General features: G+C 39.0%; 1 protein-coding gene across 1 annotated transcript in view; it reads left to right on the top strand.

Annotated features, from left to right (window-relative positions):
• The window catches only part of LOC131409913 (proline and serine-rich protein 1-like), a 28,227-nt gene extending 6,273 nt beyond the window's left edge, over positions 1 to 21,954 (top strand). The window contains exons 4-13 of the mRNA XM_058547669.1: positions 2,373 to 2,467; positions 3,474 to 3,567; positions 5,440 to 5,550; positions 7,606 to 7,689; positions 8,982 to 9,060; positions 9,693 to 9,788; positions 14,745 to 14,789; positions 18,020 to 19,805; positions 20,554 to 20,704; positions 21,301 to 21,954. Coding sequence (XP_058403652.1) covers positions 2,373 to 2,467; positions 3,474 to 3,567; positions 5,440 to 5,550; positions 7,606 to 7,689; positions 8,982 to 9,060; positions 9,693 to 9,788; positions 14,745 to 14,789; positions 18,020 to 19,805; positions 20,554 to 20,704; positions 21,301 to 21,423 — 2,664 coding nt within the window. The 3' untranslated portion in view covers positions 21,424 to 21,954. The remainder of the gene's footprint in view (positions 1 to 2,372; positions 2,468 to 3,473; positions 3,568 to 5,439; positions 5,551 to 7,605; positions 7,690 to 8,981; positions 9,061 to 9,692; positions 9,789 to 14,744; positions 14,790 to 18,019; positions 19,806 to 20,553; positions 20,705 to 21,300) is intronic.
• The last annotated feature ends 229 nt before the right edge of the window (positions 21,955 to 22,183 follow it).

Genomic DNA, 22,183 nt, shown 5'->3' with positions numbered 1-22,183 from the left:
ACTGTAGATTTAAATTGTATGTATATAATACTATTAAATTGTATACCAGTAAGTAATGTCTGATATATTTAATCTTAAAAATGACAATTTGGTTGAATTTGGGATGTTCTGAAACTCTAATTACCTTTACAGGAATTCTATATGCAATTTCTATTAATGTCAAATCCTATCTATTGCAATTCTATTCCTTTTCTCTGTAGGAGTGAGTAGGGAGGCCAAGGAGGTTTTCCTCTGTCTCAGTATATCCCTTACAGCATAGAACCTGGAAAGGTAGAATGTCACGTCACCACAGGACTAATTGGCAGATTGAAGGAGAAAGTATAGGCGAGCAAAACATAGGGTTTGGATTCTTAAGTGTTTTTATGCACTTCCTTTTATTTTTGGATGTCTTCATCTTGTATTTGTATTATATTGTATTTAGTCTTAGAAGAAGAGTCAGGCAGGTTTATACTTTCATTCTTTAGACCAACACTGTCCAAATGACCTTTCAGCAATGTTGGAAGTGTTTTATACCTGCACTATCCCATACGGTAACCATTGGCTACCTGTGGCTTTTGAGCACTTAAAATATGTCTAGTCTGCCTGAGGAACTGTATTTGTAATTTTATTTAATTTTAATTCAAACAGGCACATGTGCCTAGTGGCTGCTATATGGACAGCACAGTGCTAGAGCCTAGATTAACAGACATCTAAGTCAAATAGGAAGATTTTCCTCAGAGTGTCAGGCATGGATAGCTGTAAGGGAATCTGCAGATCCTTAACTTCCTGAACTGATTTGCCTAAGAAAATGTCTGGATCTGTTGGTGCTCTCCTCTTTAACAATTGCTTTTTTTCTACTCTACCAAAAAAAAAAAGAGTTATCTCTCCCATCCACCCACAACCTGAGGGTGAAAATCTTTTGCCAAAGATCAAAGAGATAGTGCAGTCTCCTGAGAGGGAGAGCAAAGCAGAGAGCTTCTGTAAGAAATACTGATGGGGACCTTGCCTTGTTTTATCAAGACAGCAATCTCATGACTAAGCTCTGAGACCTGCTCCTCTGTCCACTTACTTTGGAATTAAAATTCAGAGATGAGAAGGCCAGCGCAGGCACAACTTAATGCGTTTATTTGAATTAAGTTAAATTTGAGCTTTTCTGACAAAGTAAGTCTGATTTGATTGATTGTTTTCACACTCTGAAGACTGACTTTGACAATTAGGTTACAAAGTAGACATTTTCATAAATTAAATGAGCTAAATCAGTATTTCTGAGGTTTTTGCAAATATATAATAAACTTTATTATATAAGGAAATCAATCTTTTGCGAATATTTAAACTTCTGGTAAAATTTTTAGATGCCAATTTAAAAACATGGAAGGGGTATATAGTTTTACCACTTCTTTTCGTGGTACGTGAGTACAAGTGTTTGGGAACCACTGTTCCAAATTTTAGGAATCTATTGGCTGTTGATTCTAACTGATCTTCTTACAGTGACTTTCCTTTTGAATTTCCTCTACTGTTAACATAAATCTATAAATTGGCCAAATCTTCTACCTGCTCTTCAAAGATACATGTACCCTAGTTGAATAAATTATGTAACATTCCCCACAATCTTGGAGTGTCACAGTGCACATTAACATAAGACTCTTAAAGTTCTGCAGTAAAGAAACCTGTTTAACCCATCTTTCCCCTAATTGACGTGACTGTAGTACCCCTTTTTAGTAACACTATTCACCATGGATCTCACTTGGGGAAGTGCTGATTGTGGCTTACCTAGCATTCTAACTGAGGAATGTAATTTTTCCTAACTTCTCAAGCAGTGTATCTCCCATATTTGTAAGTATCCACTTTTTATATAACCTTTCTGAGAAAAGTAGTATATGTAAATTTTTTTTCCTATAAATGAACACATTGAGAAATGTGGATTAAAAAGAGCACATAGGAGAACTTAGATCTTCAGTTGAAATAGTTATTGAAAAAGCCTAAGTTTAATTCACTTAGTTTTTTGGGTTTTTTTGAGGAAGATCAGCTCTGAGCTAACATCTGCCAATCCTCCTCTTTTTGCTGAGGAAGACTGGCCCTGGGCTAACATCCATGCCCATCTTCCTCCACTTTATATGGGACACCGCCACAGCATGGCTTGCCAAGCGGTACGTCAGTGCGTGCCTGGGATCTGAACTGGCGAACCCCGGGCCGCCGCAGCAGAGCACACGTGCTTAACCGCTTGCGCCACTGGGCTGACCCCTTCACATAGTTTTTAGAGCTTACTTTTGAGTAAACAGTTTTCACCTCAAATATTTATATTAAGAACATTTAACTATACTTCCCCTAAAAAAGGCAATTTCTGGCATGAAAATTTCTCAGGTTGAAAATAAAATTATTTTTTATATTAATAGAAAATGGTGGCTGTTCACCCAGCAGAAGTGGTCAATATACTCAATTGTTTCACCTTCAGTAAAGACAAACTAGTTGCTCTTGAACTGTTAGCTTCGTAAGTATTTTTTTCTTTTTACTTTATTAGAGAAAATTTGAAAGACTTTTTAAATGTCTTTTAACTCATTAGTGTGTGTTAATGTGTTAGAATTATATTAGTGAATGGAACTCTAATAAAATCTACGAAAGCATAGACCTAAATTCTTATATCTAAATATCTAGTGTACTTATTACACATGGTTATAACTTACAAAATAAGGGGGCTTATCAAAAGTATTTGTTTTGATTTGTCTGCATTTCAGTGACTTGCTTTTACCTTACTACTCTGAATGACTTGAAAGGCTCATTGATAAGGCCCTAGGACTTACAGTTAGACGGGTTCTGCCACATTCTGACAACATATTTTTTGGTTTAATATGTACTTATTGTTTCTAGGCCTTATTTTCCTCAGTCATAAAAATGAAGATCTCACCTATTTAGTAGGGTATGTGAACTTTAAATACTGTAAGATAGGTGTAAGCATCCCTCACAGCATCTGATAAGTGACTGTAATGAATGTAAGCTCAAAGAGAAAAGGAATCTGCTCTTCTGCGGAATGAAAGAGTCTATAAGTTGCCGTTTATTTATAGCACATGCATTTTTAAGTCTCTTATATATTTACAGATGTCCACAAAAACACAAAATTAAAATAAAGATAAAACTTCATTTTTAGATCAGCCATGATTTTTCTGCATTTAACACCTGGTTGGTTCTATTGCCATAGCTCTCCTAACACTCACTGAGAGGGTATATTTTCAAGAATGTCAAAATAGTGATTTTTATTTATAGTATTACTTTTGTTGCTTTCAGGTAACCAGATGAACCTCAGTTCAGTTATTATATTTACCATCTTTATGTAAACATGTTATTTACATTCACCAATTAAAAGGAAATAATCACAGTTTTCTCCCTGTGTCATGGGGAAAAGCTTACTCAGATATATTTGTGTGGGAAACCAAGGTTGTTGGCCTCTGTATGTGTGTCCAGATTCTTAAATGAAAAGCTGAATTTTATTTCCTTGGTAGAAACATTGTTGACGCCCAGAATGCTCGTCCCATTGAAGATTTATTCAGGATCAATATGTCTGAGAAGAAACGATGCAAGAGAGTACTTGAACAGGTAATTTTCTCAAGATTGCTGTATAAATGGTACATTGGTTTTTCTGAATGTTGATGAAGAAAAAAGTACCAGTCTCACTCCTATGTTAACTTTGATGAATAACCTGACTGCTGTTATGGGATGGGTTCAGAATGACATCCCTGCAGTCTGTGGAGGAGAAACAGCTGAGTGAAGGGGATGCTGGAGGATGAAGAGATGGCTTGAGAGTGAGAGGCTGATTGGCCCCTCAGCTTGAGCCTCATGGGGTATTTATTCTCAGTCCCTCAGTAACTTTGCCCAGGCTCCAAGCTTTTGTCTTTAATTTTATGTATTTAGGAATGTTTTAAATTTGCTTTGTCATCAGGCTTATGTTAATCAAATTCCTAAGAGATGAATAATAAAGCAAAATTCTAGTTTATTAATTTAAAATTTCTAAGAGTGAGAGAAATAGTCCTTGTCAAGCCTAGAAAATTTGATTTGTCATCTAAGGTAGTTATTTCTCAGAACTGTTATGGCTAGAAACTGAATTAGTAATTAGAAACCTGCTTGAGGAGACACAGACTGCTTTCTGCAGCCCAATCATATTTAATCCTTACACCCTCCCCTCAGCTCAGGGAGAGGAGAGAACTTTGCCTCAGTCATAAGTTACTGTAGCAGAAGCAAGATCTGAGTCCAAGTTTCTCTGCTTTAGTAACTTCATCATTGGTGTTCTTGACTAAATTCTTTAAGGCATCATGCATTTACTGCTGTGGTTTTCTTCCTTATAAAGTATTCTGATCATGTCACTTTCTTTCTCAGAAATAATCTAGGCCTGAGTGTTCTGTGGAATAGGCCCTTTGGTCAATGTATATTAGTAGAACTTTTCTGGGAGGTAAACTTGAAGAGCCTTTAAAATGTTCATACGTTTTGACCCAAATATTCTATTTCTAGGAATTTATTCTAAGGAAATAAATAGAAATATACAAATACGTATATATGGGCATTCACCATGGTGCTATTTATAATAGCCAAAAATTGAGAAGATTTTTAGTGTTGGAGTGTTTAGTAGGGGCCTGGATAGTATAGCTAATTATATGTGTTGTGAATCAATTTATAAAACCAATATACCTCTATAAGATCATACATACTTGTAAAATATAGCTACGTATACATAACTTGATATTCCTATAATACAATATAGATCTATTGGAATACATGTCACCTAATATAGTGTTTTTCATTCACTGAATAAATACTTATTGAGCAATAACTCGGTATGTGTTAGACACTATTTTAGAAGCTGGGGATGCAGTAATGAACAAGCTGGGCCACACTCCGTCCCTCAGTGCATCTCATCATCGTGTAATATTATGTTGAACACTGTGTACCCGAATAACTCTTGCTTTCTCAACAGCACAGCTCTTTGGACATCCAAGGTCCCATGTTATTTGTTTGTTTGTATTTTTTCCCCTAAATTATAAAATTCTTGAGAGTGGAGACCATGTCTCTTTGGTCTCTGTGCTCTTTTTGCCTTGCCCGTAACATGAGTCTTGGTGTTTGTAGAGTTGGATAATGTTCTTTTTTGGTCGTCAGAGAAATGGGACGTATTAAATAGTAAATGGACTTTTTTGCACACAATTTACAAAATCTGTTTTGAAGATATCTTTGTATAGGAGTCTATTAATTGTGACATTAAAAACATTATGTTACCATTTTGATAATTTCGTTTAAATAAAGTGATTTTACTTACTAATTTTGGTCATATTCACCACTGTAAATGCTGATGGATGGATGAACAGATTGAATGTGATGCTATTAATTCATGTTTTTTCAGCCGGGCTTCCCAATATCCAGAGTACTTAACTTTATGAGTTTATTTGATTTTTTAGCCACCTCTTCTTTTTTATGTTACAGGCTTTCAAGGGGGGCTGCAAAGCTCCTCATGCTATGATCTCTTCTTGTGGAACAATCCCAGGAAATCCATATCCCAAAGGAAGACCTAGTCGCATAAATGGAATTTTCCCAGTAAGCATGCTTTTATGGCTTACATATAAAACTTCTTGTGGTTAAATATGAAATTTAGCATAGTTATGATATTTAAAGAAAATGCCAGTTGATGGTGCTTCTACAAAGGAAAGGAATTTTATGTCAGCAACTTAATTCATAGATTCACCACTGATTGAAAGTTCATATGTAAACTACATTGCAGTATTTGTGTAAAATGTACAGAACAAGCCAAACATAAAAGAGGATGATTTCATTTTGTTTTGTTTTTCCAAGTATTTTAGAAGCAGTGATTTACATTTAATAAAGGAGCATTTCTCAAATTCTCAGTATTCCTCAGTTTCACAGTTAAGTATGTTTGGGAAACTGCATGCAATGTTTTCTTCCTGGAGAATCACGTTGCATAATAAAGGCTCTGAGAAGTCCCATAAGAAAGAAAACTTCTTTTTGTATCATCCAGTGTACTTCAAACTTCTTTGCAAAATAACTTTTGCAAAGAACGATATATTTTTATTGCGGTGTAGCAAATAACCTTAAAACCTAGTGGATTAAAACAATAAACGTTTATTGTCTTGTACAGTTCCTGTGAGTCAGGAATCTGAGAGTGGCTTAGCTTGGTTCTGGCTCAGGGTTTCTCATGAGGCTGCAGTCATCGGAAGGCTTGATTGAAGCTCAGGACTATGCTTCCAAGGTGGCTCACTTACATGCCTAGCAAGTTAATGTTGGTTCTTGGCAGGAGGTCTGTGTTCCTCACCGTAAGCACTCTTCCATAGTGCTGCTTGAGTACCTCATGATATGACAGCTGACTTCCACCAGAGCAAATAATCCAGGAGAAGGCAAGTGGAAACTGTTGTCTCTTGTGACTTAGCCTTGAAGGTTAAATGCCATCATTTCTGGAATATCCTATTTGTTGCACAGGTCAGCCCTATTCATTCTGGAAGGGAACTGTATAAGGACATTTAGGAGATGAGGCTCACTGGGGACCATCTTGGAAGTTGGCTTCCATACTAGTATGTACCGTTAAGGGACTCACATTATTAGGGGGACACTTTGTAATAGTCTGTCACCTTATTCTGATCTGTTAATTATAGCAGTCTTGAATGAGGTCTCATTTGCCCTTGTATAATATAAACTATCAAACTTAATACTTATAAAGAACACCATTTTTTATCTATTCTCAACTGTAATACAGATACTCTTTTTGATTCTCTGAGTATTATACATACTGTAGCATTGGAAGTCTATTTCTGGTTGCTCCTCTTGTGGAGGGAAAAACATTAGAACATACCTTGTCCTGCCCTTCTGTCATCCCCATGTGTACAGTGTGTGTGTTACCAAACCAAGTGGGCTCACCTCTTGGTGAGTTAAATAAGACTGCACCAGTGGAAGTTGTCTCACAAAGCAAAGTGTATTTGCAGCAAATAGGAGGCCATGAGGAACCATTTCCAAAGTCATGGTGTCCCCGAACAAAGGGAAGCAGGAACTTTTATTTCTATTGAGGAATGCATATTCAAAAGCGAGAGGCGGGGTATTCGCTTGCACAGGCTCAGCTGGAGAACATGCTTCCACATAATAAGGCCTAAGCTTCTCCTGGAGAGATCTTTTTGTTAAAAATAAGGCAAAAGTCATAGGCATGGCTCTTGTGGTGAGACCTGGTCAGTTTCAGGATGGCTAGTGATTACATCTCCCTTGAGTTTCTGGCTTGGTCAGTTTCAGGGCTGCTGGTTACATCTGCTTAACATACAAAAGGAAAAGAAATAACTTGGAAAAACAGTTAATTGCTTCCAAACCCACCTTGGAGTCTCTGGAGGCCCCTAGTCAGTGACATGTTTATTTCTGAGTGCTTCTGTACATGTTAGGATGGGTCTGCGCCAGAGGAGAGTTCCTCAGCCCTTATCAGAGTCGTGCAGCCAGAGCAGGATTGGGTCTGGAATCCAAGTCCTTAAACTCCTACCAGGTTAAGTATATTTTGTTCAATATAATACAGTGAGGAGTTTGTTTGTTTGTTTCTGGTTTGGGGTTTTTTTTAAGTCTCAATTATCTTTCTTTCTTTCTTTTCATTTATTTTTTAAATAGGGAACCCCTTTGAAAAAAGATGGTGAAGAATGTACTAATGAAGGCAAAGGAATAGCTGCACGGATTCTTGGACCATCCAAACCAGTATGTTTAGAAAATAAATCATGAAACAATTCTTAACTCTTACGTGTAGCTTCCTGTCCATTCAAAGTATGAATTCTGTTTTTGTGTTGTGAAGTTCAAAGTATACTAGAAACTCTAGGAGAGTGAATGGTATAGAGAACTACAGTATAATTAGTTAACAGTGTGAAGGGCCCTTCTGAGGTTTAATGTTTTAGTTTAAAGTAAGCCCAGTCAAATTGTTTTTATCTTTTTCTCCAGCCTCATTCAGCTGTCCACTTGGAGGTATGGAGTATGGAGAATTCACTTTAACTAAGGTTGTGTTTTGGTCGAATTAGTATTAGTATTAGTGAAAGAAGAATGGAGCCAGGAGGATGAGAGTATTTTCAAGGGAGTGATTATAATGATTGATTGGAATATAAACAGAAGAGAAGACAACCCCTGGGTTGAAGGATTGTTGGGGTTGAAGTACTTGAGGCCTCCACACGGCCACCTTGCAATCCCTGCCTGTCCACTGACAGGAACTCCAGTGGCAGTGGTTCGTAGCAGAATAGTCACAGATCATAGTCATTGCATGAGACTAGCGCATCATACAGGGCCGCCATCATGAGAGCCAGAAAGAATCTGGATCCTTTACCACCAGTGGATCCCCTTTGCCCCGAGGGCACAAGTGTACCCTCCCTAGGGCATGCCCTCCAGCCCTCCCTCCTTCCCTCCCTCCCTCCCTCTCTCTCTCTCTCTCATTAAAAGTATATTGTTTGACTTAGCTTCAGATATCTTTGGTTCTCTAAACACTAGTTGTTTGAATGCTTTGTTACTTGTATAAGTTCCATCAAGTATAAAATAAGATTTGTGGATTTAAAAAGGCAAAAACACTAAAATAGTGAATTCATAACTCCAGTCAGCATTCTACTGCAGTTGTCAGAATTCCGAATTCCAAAGCCTAGTGGATTTCTTGTCTTACATAGGAAGAGATGGGAATTCTTGGATTAACCTAGGCTGGGTTTAGAGAGGAGTATGCTGTTTACGATAAGGTCTGACCCTTCACTGGAAATGATGTAATACTAAAATAAAAAATAAACACCTCCGCAACAGTCTTTGACAGGATCTGCCTTTGCAATTTATAGGAACCACATTTGTTAAAGCAAAGAAATTTCCCTCATTTGTGCCATGTATGAGTCCAGTAGCATTTGGTATGCTGGGGCATTTTTAGCCTCTTGGGACTAAATATTTTGAAAGACAAGTTGTACTTTGTTTTGCCAGGACACTGCTTACTTGGTTTTCTTCTAACTGCTATACTTCCCCCCCTCATCTAGCCTCCTTCAACGTACAATCCACATAAACCTGTTCCTTATCCAATACCTCCATGCCGGCCACATGCAACTATTGCACCAAGTAAGTTCTTTCATTTTTTAATTTTTTTTCACTGTTTACTTATTAAATTGAAAGCAAAGTAAATGTTCGTATATGTTCTTGGGAATCTGGAGCACTTAGGAAGTATGCTATGATGAGTTTAATTTTGCCCACAGTCAGCTACTAGTGTCTTGGTCTACAAGAATGCAGCAGAGAGAGCTTATTTAGGATATTTTCCTTTTGATAAATTAATTATAGATTATTTTTAATCGTTATTTATTATTATGGCTTTTCGCTTTGGTAAATCATCTTGATTTACCTTTTTGGTAATTGGTGTTCAAAGATATCATTAATGCATTTATAAAAAGGTCAAGTGTATGTGCTTGACAGAAAAGACAAATAATTTAAGTATGGCAGGTTCTGCCTGCCATGCCATTCAGGCCATTCAGTGAGCTTATGCCTGGAGTGAGCATGCAATGGGAAATGGGAATCTTGAGGAGTCTCATTTGATCTCAGTTTTCACCTAACCCTAGACCCAAACCTCCATGTAAAATGCAACTCTATTATGTAACAGTTTTAAAAATAAATCAGATAGCTGTACTAACACGGTTTGAACTCCTGACCACAGAACGATACTAAATTATATATTTTTTTCTGTTATATTTTTATTTTAGGTGCTTATAACAATGCAGGTCTGGTACCGTTGGCCAGTGTCATAGCTCCAGGTGTGCCCCCTCCACCTCCATATACTCCTAATCCAGTAGGAACAGGTAAAATCATGTTATCATGGGGTGTTAAAAGTAAATAACTTATTCATCCACAGATGTGCACTTGGAGGGGACAGGTGTTTGACATGGTGTGTCCTGACAGAGGGAGCACAAGCTTAAGAGCCTGATGATGGATCTGAGTACGATACACAGGGTCCCCTAGAGTGGCCTTGGCCTGCATGTGTGAACTCGAGCACATTGTAGAAATAAGAACCATTTCTCATCAGCGAGAAACTTGGACAGGCTGTGAAAAAGTATGATTGACACAATGAGTGTCGCCATTTGGGCAAATTGCTCCTGCCATGGGGAGGAAAGTCTCGTCGGTGCTCAGAAGGGCTTAAACTCTTTCCCCAGCACGCCCCTGTTCAGCCTGTTTCTTGGGTCTGTTGGGAACACGGGATGTGAAGGATAAATATTTTTCTGTATATTGCCAAAGTGTTCTCCAAAAAGACTGAACTAGTTTATACCTGCCAGTGAGAGGATACAAGCATGCTGTTCCTTCATGTCCTTTCAACATGGGATATTACCAGTTTTTTAACTTCCGCGAATTTGATGAGGCTGATTGAGCTTACATTTTAATTTGGCTGTCTTTTATAAATAAAAGTTTAATTTTTTTTTTTTTTTTTTTTTTTTTTTTTTTGTGAGGAGATCAGCCCTGAGCTAACATCCGCCAATCCTCCTCCTTTTTTTTGCTGAGGAAGACGGCCCTGGGCTAACATCGGTGCCTATCTTCCTCCACTTTATATGGGACGCCGCCACAGCATGGCTTACCAAGCAGTGCGTCGGTGCGCGCCCGGGATCCGAACCAGCGAACCCCGGGCCGCCGCAGCGGAGCGCGCGCACTTAACCGCTTGCGCCACCGGGCCGGCCCCAAAAAGTTTAATTTTTATTTTGATCAATTATTGTTTATTTGATTCTTCTGAGTTTTAAATGTCTTGCTTAGAAAACCCTACCCTATCCCAACGGTATGAAAATATCATCTATATTCTCTAATTATTTTTATAGTGATTCTTTTTTAATATATAGCTTTTATTCTACTTGCCATTTATTTTTTTATGTGTGTAAGTAAGGGATAGAAGTTGTTTTTTTTCACTTCCCTCCCCAGAAACTCAGTTACTTAATAGCATTTAATAAATTCTTTTTCTGTTTTACCAGCCAGAGTGGTTCTGGTGTTTGCAGCTGCATACTCTTACTGATAAGACTTGTAAAACATTTTTTCCAAAATTTATCATTTCTTGCCCTTGTTTATGTACCTTTCACTCTTAGAGTTTTACATTTTTGCCTAGACAAATAGAGACAAAGAAAAGCTGAAACCGTGTTAGCTTGATTAGATCTTAACCCTAGGTAGTCCAGGTAATTTAGAGCTTGTAAGACTCCTATTCCGTCTGGAATTTATTTTCGTATAGGGGTGAAATAGAAGTTCATCTTAATTTTTTTTTCAGATGGTAGCCAGTCTTGCTAGCACCATTTATTAACCTAGTTTTTACACTGATTGGAAATACCACATTTATCTTAAGTTTTCAAAGACACACATGACTCTAATGCTGGGGGTTTTTTTTTTTCTATCCCAATCTACTTATTTTATGTTGTGATGATCCCATATGGATTTGGTTAGCAGATTTATAATATCTTCTGATATCTAATAAGACTAGCTTTCTCTCACTATATTTTTACATCTTTCTTATCTATTTTTGGAAGTTTATTCTTCCATCTGAACTTTAAGATCACTATAATGTGATTTTGAACACAATTACACACTTAATGTGCAATTGAAAACAGTTGAATTTATGTATATATACTTATATAGTAATTTTGGGAGAATTTTTTTTTGTGTCTGTGTGAGGAGATCAGCCCTGTGCTAACATCTGCCAATCCTCCTGTTTTTTTTGCCGAGGAAGACCGGCCCCAGGCCAACATCCGTACCCATCCTCCTCCACTCTATATGGGACACCACCACAGCGTGGCTTGCCAAGCGGTGCGTCGGTACGCGCTCGGGATCCAAAGCTGCGAACCCCAGGCCCCCGCAGCAGAACGCGCACACCCAACCGCTTGCGCCACCGGGCCGGCCCCGAGAACTGATATTTTTATGATATTAAGTCTTACCATTCAGTCATTTTACATCTTTCTGTCATGTCAAATAGTATTTCTCCTCCACCCCAGGGCTTATTTTATCTCTTTCAACAAGATTTTGTAGTTTTCTTCATATAGGTTCTTTGCCATAGGTTTGTCTCTAGGGGTTTTAGAGGTATTTTTTGGTACAGTTATAAATGGAATATTTCATTTCTAGCTGCTTATTACTAATTACCTAGTGTCAGCTGAATTATACTTTACTATAAAATATTTCTTTTTTCCCTGGCCTTATTGGGCATTAATATTGTCCTAACTCCTTTTTGCTTTCATTTTACATATGTATTTTACCTGTATCTTTATTTTCAATTTTTTTTTAGGGTTTTATTTGGTAGGTTAGTTGGTTTTTAAATTGCATTTATAGCTAGATTCTGCTTTTTAAACCAGTGAAGAGAGACTTAATAGGAATTTCCAATAATCATAAAAATTACGTGTTTGTTATTAGTCCTTCCATTTTATTTTTGTATTCATTATTATTCTTTTATCCTAGTTTTTCATTTTCCTTACTTTTGTTTACTTGGATTAGTCAAATTGTTGTTTTATTTTTTAACTCTCCTCTTCTTGCCCCCACCCAAACTTTATCTGTAATATTGCTAGTGATTACCTTTGTATTCTTACTAGTTGTTACTGTACAAAAAACTAAAAAAGCTGTGCTATACTCCACCGTTTGACTTACATACTGCCTCTCCTTTTTCATCCATTTCTGTGTTTTGTTGGAATACTATACCTTTTTTTCTTCGGTGCCTTTAAAGTTACGGCTTTTTACTGTTTCTTCTGTTCTTTGATTCCCTTTTCTGACATGCTCATTCTAATTTTCCTTTAGTAGAAAATTTCTCTAAGTCATTTCTTCAAAAAGAGGACGGGGGCAGCCCAGTGGCGCAAGTGGTTAAGTGTGCGTGCTGCGGTGGCCCGGGGTTCGCCAGTTCGGATCCCGGGCGCGCACCAACACACCGCTTGGCAAGCCGTGCTGTGGCGGCGTCCCATATAAAGTGGAGGAAGACGAGCACGGATGTTAGCCCAGGGCCAGTCTTCCTCAGCAAAAAAAAAAAAAAAAAGAGGAAGATTGGCAGATGTTAGCACAGGGCTGATCTTCCTCACAAAAAAAAAAATTTTTTTTTTTTTTTTAAAAAGAGGACATATTTTAGGGTTGTAGATGAGAAACCCAATTCCAGTTAATTTTCTTTTCTTTGTTAGAACCTTGGACTCTTTCTGTAAGCTTACAAAGAAGAGATTCCTTATCTTTGGAGTTCAGAAATGTCTTTTAATCTTGGAGTTCAGATATTTCACCAGGATGTCTAGGGATCTATCTTACCATTAATCTTTCCTGAAACTCTGTAAGCCCTTTGGATATGAAAACTCAAGTCTGTGAAGCTTAGGAAAATTTTGTTTTTATTATTGTTTAATTCTTGCTTTTTCATCTGTTCTTTTTTCTCCTTCTGGCACTCTTATTTTGCACTGTCTTTGCCTTCTGAGTCTCTTACCTATTCATTTATGATATCCTTTTCTGTGTATTTTTGCCGTTTTAAATGGGAGTTTTTTTGTTTCTTATTTCCAACTAAGTAATTGAGCTTTCAGTAATATTATTCTGATCGTCACCATTCTTTGCAGTTATCAATTTGGAGTCGGATTTTTATCTGAAGTCGTCACCTGCTCTGCTTACTTTCTTGCAGTATTATGGGTGTGTGTGTTCCTAATTTGCATCACAGGTTTTTTCTCTCTTTTTCATTGAATCTCCGTTGATAGACACAATTCGTTCTGGTTGTTTATTTGTACTAAGTCCCTGAAACAAGCCATGATCTTTCTTTCTCACCATGTCAGGCTTGAGGGTTTCCTTTGCGCCTTGTGCCTGTCACAGTGTTGGTTTCTTGGACAGTTATTGTCAAGCCATGAGAGGTCATTTTTCCCGTTGTACCTTTGACTGATGGTCTGGTTAGATGGGTCCTTTCCCATGTGGGTGGGGAGGAGCGTGTTTTAGGTTGTCAATCTCACAGGCTTAGAGTAAGCCTTAACTAGGGTAGTTCTCCTTATCAGCTCCTAGCATAGGTCCTTTTCCTGAACTGAGTGCAACAAGTGAGGGGGGCCACTTTTCTGTTTGCTTGGGTGATCCACAATGGCTTTCGAGATTGGTCCCTCAGATGACAGTGGATTCTGCACTCAGCATCCACCTCCCACTTCCGAGTCTTCCTACTGTTGTAGGCAGTGGTACCGAAAAGTGACTGTCTGTCAGCTTAGCCAGTGACAGTGGTTCTTTGCACTCCAGCTGCAGGCTGCGCTTTCTCGTGGGTGCCACACTCAGGCCATCATCTTTCCGGAAGGTGTTCTTAAATATATCTATAAAATAATACTTATTTAAAACCTGATATGTTAAGGAGTAGTCGGGGGGAGGGCGGTGGGGATCAATTGCTCATAATCCTACGTGTCTTCATATAGTTACTACTATGATTTTTGTTTATTTCCTTATTTTCCCCCATAGGCATACATTGTTTTTCCTTTTTTTTTTTTTTTAATTTTTTTTTTTTTAATTTTTCCCCCAAAGCCCCAGTAGATAGTTGTATGTCATAGCTGCACACCCCTCTAGCTGTATGTGGGACGCGGCCCCAGCATGGCCGGAGAAGCGGTGCCTCAGTGCACGCCCGGGATCCGAACCCCGGGCTTCCAGCAGCGGAGCACGTGCACTCAACCGTTAAGCCATGGGGCCGGCCCTGTTTTTCCTAATATAGTATACATACATGTCCTGAGTTTTTCTTTTCTTGACCGCAATCTCTGATTATTATGGTGTTGAATAATTTGATAAAGCTTCAAATCAACTTTTATATATTTATTTTTATATAGAAAATGAAGACCTTTCCAGTCAGTCAAAATCTACACAGAATCAATGTAAGTACCAGGTTTGATCCAGAGATAGTGATGTCTGCTCTGTTATTCACTGAAATGATTTTGAGTTGAGTGCATTGGAAATCTTTATGCTTTGGGGAAAGTTCCTGGTTAAAGAATCTAACTAACCAATACTTGCTAAAACAGGCTTCATAGTGGTACATTTCATACACACAACATGAAGTGCACATATCAACTAGATTTAAAATGAACCATATGCTTTTGTATCCTATTTGCAAAACTTTCAATGTAATCTAAGTGCTATGTGGCATTATATCCACATTAACTTTATGTTACGGGATATTGGAAGCCTCATTTCTTTTTGATATAAACACATACGGTGATGAAAACCGTTTTTGACAAATGCTATGTCAGATACTACTTTCAGATTTAATTACTTCAATAAGCATTTGGGGTAGCATAACTTAGAATAACTTAGAAAGAAAAGAATAAGGGGTGCCAAAGGGTAAGTGGAATTGAAAAATGAAGATGAGATGTGGCCTGTGATGCCTGCCGATGGCCGCAGCACTGTAGCATTTTATGCCTCCCCTAGCTGAGGATAAGTGTGGTCAGGATGCAGACACTTTCCGGTGTGAGACGGAATCTGGGATTGGTTCTTGTGCAACAAAGTAGTGCGTGAATCTCATCATTATGGTGCGGGATCAGGAGTCTGGGTGGGAGAATCCCACTCCCTGAGAATGGTGCCTGAGTGGTGCTTTTGAGCTGGTGGTTTCTAAAGGAGGTAGCAGAGTGGGGTGGAAAGAGTGCTAAGTGAACTGTCAGGACGCCCAGTTTCTTGTCCTGGCTTTGGCACCACCTGGCTTTGGGAGCTTGGGCAGGTCATCTAACTTCTGCGAAGAGGGGGTTAAAGAATCTTCAGTCTTTATACTCAGCTTCATTAGCAGATCTTTTTTTGAAGGGAATAAATAGGTTAAGTGTCATGAGCTCGGTTGTTAGGAATAGCATCCTTTGTTTTCCTGTGCTATGTTATTTTAGCATGATTAAGATTTTTTTTTTTTCCTTTTTGAAGCACAGTAAGAAACAGAAGTAAAGACAAACTAGTATAGTGGTTAGGAACATGGGTTTGACAGACCCAGGTTCAGATCTCAGTGTTACTACTTCATAACTACATGACCTTTTTCATTGTTATTATTATTATTATTGTAGTAAGATCTCATTTATTGAGATCTTTCCTCTTAAATATTTGAGTACCCAGTACAGTATTGTGCTGTAGGCACAATGTTGTACAGCAGATCTCTGGAAGTTATTCATTTTGCATAACTGAAACTATACCCTTTGAACGCCACTTAATAGCCGCATGATCTTTTAACAAGTTGGTTAATCACACCAAGCCTCAGATTGCCCATCTATAAAATGGAGGTGTCAGTACCTGTCTCAAAGGGTTATGTGAGGACAAATGACATGATGGGCGTAAAGTACAAAGCACAGGATCTGACAGATAGTGTTTAATGGTTAACAACCAAATTAGATGACAGGAGAGTGATATTTATCATGGTATGTTTTGGGGGTTTTTTGTTTTTTTGTTTTGTTGCATTTTAACTGTAGGCACTATGATTAACAGTGCATGGCTTTTGCTCTATTATATAAAAAGATCTCCAACAGAGGCTGCTATAAAGAACACTATGAGACAGGTTGGTTTTACCTTGCAATCTGTCATTAACTACATGGTCCTCAGCATGTAGTTAAATAAGGTAGTGAATTCTCAAATGTTTCCCACCACTGTTGACCTAAATAATTTCTTAGTACATTATTTACAAACACAAAACTAAGTATATATTCCCTGTGCTTCTAGTTCTTATAAAACAAATTCAGTACAAACAAAAGTAAAAATCCATGTTCATACGAACTCTAAATTTAAAATGATAGCTACTCTTATTTTCTTGAAACTAAAGTACTGCTTACAACACAAATACGGTACAGACTTCAGGCCTTTTGAGTTTGAAGTTTGTGTATTTATACATTACCGTTGGTCAATTCTTCTACCATGTTTCTTTTCTAAAACAACTGTAAAATTTGTTCAGCCCAATGTGGCTCCTTTGGCCATCACTTTTCGTCTGTTCTTTTCCTATGGTACCCGTGATTAACATAGCTGACATTGGCCATGTCAGCTTTGGTATGTCAAAAGTCTTCATTATGCATAGATTTAAAAATTTAAGTCTTAGTCCATGAAAATGTCTTTCGGTTGATTATGACTGCAAAAAAACATGTTCTCTGTTTACAACTGAAACAAACTTCAATGTGGGTATGGCAGCAGATGATAATTGTTATTACGACATTAGCTACCTAAGTCGTGGTTTCCATTTGGCATCAACAAGATCATCAGAGGCTAACAGTCATTTAAAAATTGATTTAGAGAGGAAACCCAAATCATCCCCAAGAATACTTATGTTAATTATTTATAGAGTTTATCAAAATAAAAATATTATAGCAAACTATAAGTCTTGAGAATAAGTCCTTGGATGGGTTTGGGAACTATAGTTGAGGTAATCATGATGTATCCAGTGCAGCAAACACTTATAAAATACAAGGTGCCATGCACTGTGCTAGGTACTAAGGCTCTGAAGATGAGTTAGACACGGCTTCTTGCCCCTAAAGGAGCTCCTAGGAAAAGCCAAGTAAAGTTAGAGGTTAAGGTAGTGTAGAGGAGTCAGTATGAGAAAATGCTTGGGGAGAAAACTATAGGTTGATAATCTGGAATATTCAGTTCAACTCCCAGAGTGGCAACAAAGAATACTGGAGAGATGGGGTGAATTCTGGAAGGCCTTGTATGCCCCTAAAAGGAAAGTGATGTCCTGAAAGCTCTTAAGAGGGAGAAATGACTTGTATTATTACTCTAGATAAGTGGTTTGAAAGAGTAAAAGGTAAAGGCAATACACCAACCTTAATCACAGTTAAAATAAATTCTTTGAATTTTTAAAAATTGGGAAAATATGAAAGGAAAATTTATTTGCTAACTTCTCAAGACTTCCTCACTGTGAATTGAAGGGCTATTCTGAGCAGAGTCTAGAAGACAACTGGATCTAACTGAGGCTCTGTAGTGAAAACCAGGATAAGGGAATCTAGCAATTTATGCATTGCAATAGCCTGTTATACCTGTCACTGATTTTCTTTGATATTTGTTAAATACTACAAAAATTTTTATGGTTTTCTTTTGAGTTAAAATATGACATTTCAGCATAATGATAAATTCTTGCCCCTTTTTCCCCCCACAGTATTTTCTACACCAGCCAGTCAACTCTTTTCTCCTCATGGTTCTAACCCTTCAACACCTGCTGCAACTCCCCTCCCCACTGCATCCCCGGTCAAGGCAGTAAATCTCCCCTCAGCATCAGCAACCGCCACCATTTCTGGGATGAACATGCCGAATACTGTCCTTCCTGTGTTCCCAGGGCAGGTCTCCGCAGCCGTTCACGCACCACAGCCATCAACGCCAAATCCAACAGTTATCAGGACCCCTTCGCTGCCTGCTGCACCTGTCACTTCTGTCCACAGTACAACGTCTGCTCCTGTTCCTTCAGTTTTTTCTGGGCTAGTTGCACTGCCAGGTCCTTCTGCTGCTCCTGTCCCAGCCCCTCAGGCCACACCCACACCTCGGGCCACTCCTGCTTCCAGTGAAATATTTGCCTCTACTTCTGCCCCCTTCACTAGCCTCCCTTTCTCTGCCACCTCTACTGCTGCTTCTACCAACAACCCAAGTTCTGCTTCATTGTCCTCAGTCTTTGCAGGGCTCCCCTTGCCCTTAACACCAACATCCCAAGGCGTATCCAACCCAACTCCTTCTGTAATTGCCGGTGGTTCTGCTCCTGGTGTTGCTTGTCCACTTGGTGTAAATAATCCTCTTCTGTCTGCTTTAAAGGGCTTTCTGACGTCAAATGATACCAATTTAATCAACCCTTCTGCTTTATCTTCTGCCGTTACAAGTGGGCTGGCTTCTCTGTCTTCTCTTACTAATCAGAACTCTGATTCTCCTGCTTTAGCTGCTAACAAGTGCTATGCCCCATCAGCCATTCCCGCCCCACAGAGGTCTTCCACTCCAGGGTTGGCCATGTTCCCAGGCCTGCCATCTCCTGTGGCTAATTCAACCTCCACTCCCTCTACTTTGCCTGTGCAGTCTCCTCTAGCTACTCCTACATCATCTTCGACTTCAGTGCCAGTTAGCTGTGGTTCCTCAGCTACCCTTTTGCATGGCCCCCACCCAAGTAACTCAGACCTTCACATTTCATCTGCCCCTACTGTAACAACTCTTTCTGTTATGATCAAAACTGAGCCCACGAGTCCTACTCCCTCAGCCTTCAAAGGCCCATCTCATTCCGTGAATCCCTCTCATGGCACTTTAGGTTTATCAGGGACATTGGGTCGTGCATATACTTCAGCATCAGTGCCCATCAGTCTATCTACTTGCCTTAATCCTGCATTATCAGGTCTCTCCAGTTTGAGTACTCCCTTGAATGTTTCAAATCCCCTCTCCTCTATTTCCCTTCCTCCACATGGTTCCTCCACTCCCATCACTCCAGTATTCACTGCTCTTCCTCCTTTCACTTCTTTGACCAATAATTTCCCTTTAACTGGCAACCCGACTCTTAATCCGTCAGTATCTCTTCCAGGATCGTTAATAGCCACCTCATCTGCAGCTGTCACCTCCGCGTCTGTCCCTCATCCTAGTTCGACAGCGGCCGTTCTCTCAGGGCTTTCTGCCTCAGCACCCGTCTCAGCAGCGCCTTTCCCCCTCAACCTGTCCACTGCTGTCCCCTCACTTTTTTCAGTTACTCAAGGACCTCTGCCGTCTTCAAATCCCTCCTACCCTGGCTTCTCTGTCGCTAACACCCCTGGCGTCACCCCTGCTCTCCCTTCGTTCCCGGGGCTGCAGGCGCCATCTACAGTGGCAGCCGTCACACCACTTCCCGTTGCTGCCACAGCCCCATCACCAGCTCCCGTCCTCCCAGGATTCGCTTCAGCATTTAGTTCCAACTTCAACTCTGCCCTTGTTGCACAAGCCGGGTATGTGAATATTTTGGAAAGAGGATAAAATCATTCTTTACTTAACTTGTGGATCATAGTCTTATTTATTTATTTATTTATTTTTTGTGAGGAGGACCAGCCCTGAGCTAACATCCAATGCCAATCCTCCTCTTTTTTGCTGAGGAAGACTGGCCCTGGGCTAAGATCCATGCCCATCTTCCTCTACTTTATATGGGACACCGCCACAGCATGGCTTAACACGCGGTGTGTCAGTGCGCGCCCGGGATCTAAACCGGTGAACCCCAGGCAGCTGCAGCGGAGCATGCGCACCTAACCGCTTGCGCCACCAGGCCGGCCCCCATAGTCTTATTTTTAAATCATTCAAATGAAAGTCAAAATCTGATTGTTTGGTGATGCTAAATTATATTTTCTGGGGTAAAACTTCACTGCTCAAAAAATGTTTTGTGGCTCTTCAAACATGTTAAAACAGATATATAAAATATTAACGCTGGCTCAGATAATTAGGATTTGTATTTGGTAATTTAACTTGATTATAAAATAGCAAGAAGTATTATATGCAAAACATAGACTTATTGAAGTCGCAATAATGTACTTTATAAGAGTAAGTTTTACATCAGCGAGTGGCTGACTTTTATGGTTCCTTCCAGTAGAGAAATTCTAAGATTTTTTTTTTTTTTTACATCTTAGGATCTTATATTTGACAAATATCGAAGCTGTAGCTTTTATGTCTTATCTACAGTTTGACCTGTTCTATCTACTGTTTTAGCTTATCATCGGGACTTCAAGCTGCAGGCAGTTCTGTTTTTCCAGGCCTTTTGTCCCTCCCAGGTATCCCCGGGTTTTCCAAGAATCCTTCACAGTCATCCCTGCAGGAATTACAGCATAATGCAGCTGCACAGTCAGCACTGCTACAGCAGGTGAGCAGGCAACATCTGGCGTAAATAAAATGGCAGCATATGTAGCATAGGTTCTGTAGTGATAACATTGCAATACCAATTGTGATATCCCAACATTAGCAAAAAATTTCATATGAGAATGTCTAGGGGTTTGATAATTAGTTCTCCCAAAACTTGCAGATTATGCTTGTCTTCCTGCAGAAGGGTAATGAAAGTGGTGGAATATATTCACCTGTGTGAAATGGTTTTCCTGGTCGTAGACTTTAAAATCTCAGTTTGGAGATTTTGCAAATGGAATTTTTATACGTGACAGTTAAAGTTGCTTGTCTTCTACAATTTAAGCTAAAATAAGGGGCCATTAAAGTAAATTGTCTTGAGAAAACCTATTGATTTTTTAAAAGAATATTAAATATTTTAATGCATTTTTAGGTACTTCCTCCATCTAAAGAAGTTTGAATGTTTCTTAAAAATTTCGGGAGACTGAGCCGACTTGTGTTGCCCCCGAGTTCTTCTTTTCTTTCCTATTCTGAATATCTGTAGCGTGGCACAGGCTAAAGCAAGTACAGGCCTGATTGAATCTGGCATTCTGCTAAACTGCACATTCTTCTTTCTATCAGGTTCACTCAGCTTCGGCTCTGGACAGCTATCCAGCTCAGCCGGATGGATTTCCTAGTTATCCTTCAACACCAGGAACACCATTTTCTTTGCAAACAGGCCTGTCCCAAAGTGGGTGGCAGTGAATATATTTTAATTTGTATTCTCTTTTGGAGCAACATCACAATTGCCTAAGGACTGCAGTGAACTGTCTGACAAATGTGAAGTTGACCAGAAGTCAGAAAATGAGAATGAGGGTGATCCTAGGAAAACGGGGATAAGAGTTTAAAAAACATGGTTGCATTTTTTTAAATGGTTTTAAATAAGAACACTCCCCTATGTAAATATACTGACAATACATTATATGGGGAATAGTATTAAAAAACTATTTGGGGACTTTTGACCTCTCACCCAATGAAATTTTGAGTCGTGTCTGTAATCTATGTAGGAAGAATACTAAAGAGGAGGTTGAACTCTTTATAGCCGAATACAGCCTTAAATCTGCTCGTACAGCATCCACTGACGGAAGTAATAGTTGTGCCTCTGACTTACGGGTTGCGTGTGGCCCTTGGCGTGCATGAGTGGTTCCTGTTGCATCATGGGAACTCTGTACTCCATGTGTATCCACAGACAGGAACTGGAGACCCACCATTATCTTTCATTTCTGACATTAATGATCATACGTATACTGCTGAATTTAACTCAGTATATTTCAGGTAAGTGAAAATGGTGCTTAATATAGTCTTTAGAGTGACTTTCAGGTGTTTTAGACTAAAAATACATATCCAGAACTACTGTCTTAACAGAAATACAAGTAAGGCTTGTGATAATTTGCCTTCAAAACTTTTTTCTTAATCTCAGCAGTATCCAAATGAGTGAGGAACATCTGACTGACTCTTGGGCCAC

Source organism: Diceros bicornis, chromosome 9 (genome assembly GCF_020826845.1).
Source record: "Diceros bicornis minor isolate mBicDic1 chromosome 9, mDicBic1.mat.cur, whole genome shotgun sequence".
NCBI classification, from domain to species: Eukaryota; Metazoa; Chordata; class Mammalia; order Perissodactyla; family Rhinocerotidae; genus Diceros; species Diceros bicornis.
The sequence above is the reverse complement of the archived record's forward strand: the minus strand, read 5'-3'. Positions and strand labels throughout refer to the sequence as shown.